This window comes from Pistacia vera, unplaced genomic scaffold (genome assembly GCF_008641045.1).
Source record: "Pistacia vera cultivar Batoury unplaced genomic scaffold, PisVer_v2 Contig259, whole genome shotgun sequence".
Lineage (NCBI taxonomy): Eukaryota > Viridiplantae > Streptophyta > Magnoliopsida > Sapindales > Anacardiaceae > Pistacia > Pistacia vera.
In genome coordinates, this window is record NW_022196067.1 from 64,350 (window position 1) to 69,050 (window position 4,701).

General features: G+C 32.8%; 1 protein-coding gene across 1 annotated transcript; it reads left to right on the forward strand.

Annotated features, from left to right (window-relative positions):
- The first annotated feature begins 1,575 nt into the window (after positions 1-1,575).
- Positions 1,576-4,481, forward strand: LOC116132694 (GDSL lipase-like). Its single transcript, XM_031418365.1, has 3 exons — positions 1,576-1,864; positions 1,943-2,064; positions 4,350-4,481. The coding sequence occupies exons 1-3, from the start codon at positions 1,576-1,578 to the stop codon at positions 4,479-4,481; spliced, it is 543 nt and encodes a 180-aa protein (XP_031274225.1).
- The last annotated feature ends 220 nt before the right edge of the window (positions 4,482-4,701 follow it).

Consider the following 4,701-nt stretch of genomic DNA (forward strand, 5'->3'; position numbering starts at 1 on the left):
AATTAAAGGTTGAGGACACGGAATTAAACCAGTGAGGTGTTCTTCCAACTCATGAGCTTCAACAGTAGAAAGAGCTTGCGACCTCCAAAATCGATAGTTATCTCACGTCAACTTTGGATTAATCACTTGTAAGCTTGAAGAGAAGATTGAGGAGTGCGAATCAGTGGAATTTTGGAGCTTATTCATGCTATTTGCAGAGAGATTAACACCAGAAAAATCAGCCATTGACGTGAGTCTATGGCTCTGATACCATGTGAAACTTGAAAGAAAAGAAAGATAAACTTGATTCTAGCTGAATGATACTTTGTATTAATGAACTTGATACAATACTTGCTGTTTTATACTTGAACGAAACAGGGGAAGAAAGCGTGAAAAGGTTAAGAAAAGAGTAAAGAGTAAAGTTGCAGCAGTTGTCAAAACACGTTTGAGAAGAAGACTTTTACACATAAAGTAAAACGTCATCGTTTGTAAAAATTACAGTCAGGTCCTCTCATTTTGTGAACTTGTCGTTAGCACCATGAATCTTTGGTCAACAAGTTTTAATTAAAGAACTATATCCAGCATTCAGATAGAAAAATGTTCTTCAGTATCAGAAAGCTGTAGTAATTACAATTAAGTGAAAGTATACACTATATCCAATAATCCGATTCTCGTCAAGTATGGACTTACAATTAAGTGAAAGTAAGACCTTCAATATAATAAACAATTTATCACATTGAACATAATTAGAATATATTAATTCATGGGAAATATAAAAGTTATTAGTTGTTGACAATTATTTTTTTAATAGACAAATTGGAGACATTCCACATGTCAGAGGAATTTTATGAAAATTATTTTATTGATTGATATGTATATGTACTTTATTGTTTATATATTGCATAATTAAAGTTACAATATCAAATTAAGGTTCATATCAAATTTAGGGTTTCTATGATTTTGATTTGATTCTATGCAATTAAAATGTGCTTTATGGTTCAATTAAGTTTATAGGGGAGTCTTCCCCGTTGTAGAAATATACTGCAAACTCTTTTGTTGTGAAGTTTGGTGAAAAAAAAAAATCTTTAACTTAGATACGGACCTCTGACAATTCAAAAAAATTCTCATGTAGGTTAGAATTTTTCTAACTTTCAATACGAAAAAAGTTTGATGACTGTTTATATGGACTTCATCTAGATCTAATGCTGACCTCTACAAAAAAGATAGATGTATTCATACAACAATTTATACAAAGAGTGATGCTATGGGTACTAATGGATGAGTACTAATATGTATACTAACTAAAGCATAGTATCCATACTATGCACATAGTACGGATACTATGCTTTAGTTAGTACACATATTAGTACTCATCTATTAGCACCCAAAGTATTATTGTTATACAAAATGTGGCACACATTTAACTCATGGTGTATAATTGTACCTTGCTATCTCCTTTTCAATGTAGAAAATAGGTTATACCAAACTAGTTAGCTAGTTAAACTTTTAAGATTATCAGTTGTGGGCAACTATACGCATACAAATTTTGTTAATTAAAACTAACAATCTTTCGTGGAATAGAATTCTTCAAGGAAAATGGAACCGGCGGCAGCTTCATCTATACGGAGTCTTCTCTACATAATGTTTCTGTTGTATTCCAGCCTTCTTACTGCTCCAGCAAGCTCTCAGGATGATGAGTCCAGGCAAGCTAATAACAAACATGTTGCCATCTTTGTGTTTGGAGATTCGGTCTACGATCCAGGAAACAATAACTATCTCCATCTTGGCATTGAATACAAGGCGAATTTTACACCATATGGGGAGAGTTTTTTCAAATATCCGACTGGAAGATTCTGCAATGGCCGTATCGTCCCTGACTTTGCTGGTATGGTAGCCAGCTAGTGAATTACGATTATGTCGATCCGTCTCAGAATTAATTGTGCTGTTTATTTAAATAATGCAGCAAAATACTCAAATTTACCACTCTGGGAACCATACTTACAACCTGGAAGTCATAATTTTAGCAATGGAGCTAATTTTGCAAGTGCTGGAGCTGGTGTTCTTGAAGAAAGTGAACCACTTACGGTATGTACAACATTTTATTCAAACAAGCTACTAGGCAAAATATATCTTGACAATGCTTTTAATCTTTATAGCTTTACAGCCAAAAACAGCTAAGCTATTTTAAGGTGGTGGCCAATTTACTGAAGCAGCAACTCGGTGATGCAGAAGCCAAAAAGATACTGGCCGATGCAATCTATTTTTCTAGCTTTGGAGGCGTTGACTACATGTCTTTCATCGACGATACTCCTAATCCTACCAAATTACAACAACGGGAATTTGTAAACATGGTGATTGGCAATTTTACAGATGTGATTAAGGTAAAATTCTGCTCAGCAAAGTTCTCAAAATGAGGTTTTCCCATGTTATTCTTCTATATATATATATATATATATATGGATGTATGTATGTATGTATGTATGTATATTTTATTTTATTTTATTTTTTCTGTTTTTCGTGAAGGAAATATATGAAATGGGGGGGAGGAAATTTGCATTTCAGAATGTGGGACCTTTGGGTTGCCAACCAGAGTTCAAACAACAGTACAATCATAGTGGTGGTGGTTGTGTAGAAGTGCTCCAAGAATTCGCTAGTCTCCACAATAGTCTTCTGTCTAATGTCACTGTGGAGTTGCAAAGCCAATTATCAGGATTCCAATATCTAATTTTTGATTTCTTCAATTCACTTAACGATATGATAAATTATCCTATAAAATATGGTAAGTTATATAGAGGTCATAATTTTTTGTTTTCTTTTAAATGCTCAGACATAATCTCGCTCTTACTCTAACTTTTGCTGTAAACCTTGTCTATTGTAGGCTTTAATGTGTCAGAAATTGCATGTTGCGGCATCGGTTTGTATCGTGGTTCCGAATGCGGAAGAGTAAAAGAATATGAACTATGTAATGATCCTAATGAGTATGTGTTTTTCGATGGAGGTCATGCTTCTGAACGTGCTAATTCTATATTATCCAACTTCTTGTGGAATGGAGGACTAGAGTTTACGTGGCCTCTTACCATGAAGCAACTTTATGAACTCAATTCCACCACCACCATTGAGATTTTATCAAACGATAAACTTTTATTTCCCATGTAACCCATCAAGTTAAATTGGGCAGACTACAGCCACATATCTTATGCTTAGTCAATAATTTACTGGATTTATCTCGTGTGATAAGGTTCCATGTAACCCATCAAGTTAAATTGGGCAAATTCTTGTGTAATGAAGTTTGGTGAAAATAAATATGAATCTTTTAATGGGACCGTTTTGATAATCCAGGAAAATTCTTTTGTCCATTATAATTTTGTGATTTTCAGTATGAAAACGTTTGACTGTAGACCGACCGTTTATATGGATATCATCTAATGCAAACCTCTACAAAAGAGATAGATAAATGTGTGCCACATTGAATCTAATACAAACTGTTACATGAATCAATCTATCTCTATTGTAGGTTTAATTCTTGCCTTGTGTGGCTGTGATTGTGGTGGCTTAAAGTGGTAATCCACTTGTCATTACAATATCTTAATTTATTTTTTCACGTGGGACAAGAAAGCCAAAATATATATTGAACTATGAGTGGCGTATTGTTTGTTGCTTCTACGAATTATTGAAGTGTAATAGTTTGGTATAATAAACCCGAGTCAATTAATAAAGTTCTGGCATAATCAAGGATAGAATTGAGGAAAAATGTGTTTAGATTTCCTAAATATTATGTAAATATTCAGTAATCCCTTAATTATGTTAGGTTTACGATCTCATAATATTCTAGATATTCTATAATCTCTTAATTATGTTAGACAAAATCTTGTGTAATATGTAAATAACATAATTATGAGACTCATGAGATCGTACACTACATATATAAAGGTTGTAACTCCTTATTAATAAATCATTGAATTTTGAAACATCCAATTCTTCCAATAAACATGGTATTAGAGTCACTCTTTAATCTAAAAAATTGATCATTGTAGGCAGTTTGGGCTGTTGTAAGATTTCTCTAAATAATTAAATTCTTAATTGGGTTTGGGCTTAGGAAAAGAGATCCCAATAATATTAGGTTTTTCTCATTAAACCTATTATATAAGCTTATAATTCTCTTATATGAGTGAAATAGCAAATCATGGGAAAATGCATTCATTGTAACGAAAGAGATGAGAAGATATTTCAATAATATTAACTCTATTGAACATAGCCTATTTATTGGGTTAACAAGGATAAATAACACATGTTTTCTCTCTTTACTAGTTTGATATTTGTGATTTTATTTGTTTGATTTCATATATCTTGACAATGCTTTCAATTTTTAGCTTTACAGCCAAAAACAGCTAAGCTATTTTAAGGAGGTGACCAATTTACTGAAGCAGCAACTCGGTGATGTAGAGGTCAAAAAGATACTAGCCGATGGAATCTATTTGTCTAGCTTCGGAGGCGTTGACTAAATGTCTTTCATCAGAAGTACTTCTAATCCTACAGAATTACAAAAAGGGGAATATGTAAACATGGTGATTGGCAAATTTACAGATGTTATTAAGGTAAAAGTCTGCTCAGCAAACTTCTACTATTGAGGTTTTCCCATGTTATTCTTCTTTATATATATTTTTTTTTTCCTATTTTTTAAGAAGGAAATATGTGAAATGGGAGGGAGGAAATTTGCATTTC

Coding starts and splice junctions, on each gene's coding strand:
- LOC116132694 (XM_031418365.1), top strand. CDS start 1,576: ATGGAACCGGCGGCAGCTTCATCTATACGGAGTCTTCTCTACATAATG. Junction 1,865..1,942: donor TATCGTCCCTGACTTTGCTG/GTATGGTAGCCA, acceptor TAAATAATGCAG/CAAAATACTCAAATTTACCA. Junction 2,065..4,349: donor AAGAAAGTGAACCACTTACG/GTATGTACAACA, acceptor TTCAATTTTTAG/CTTTACAGCCAAAAACAGCT.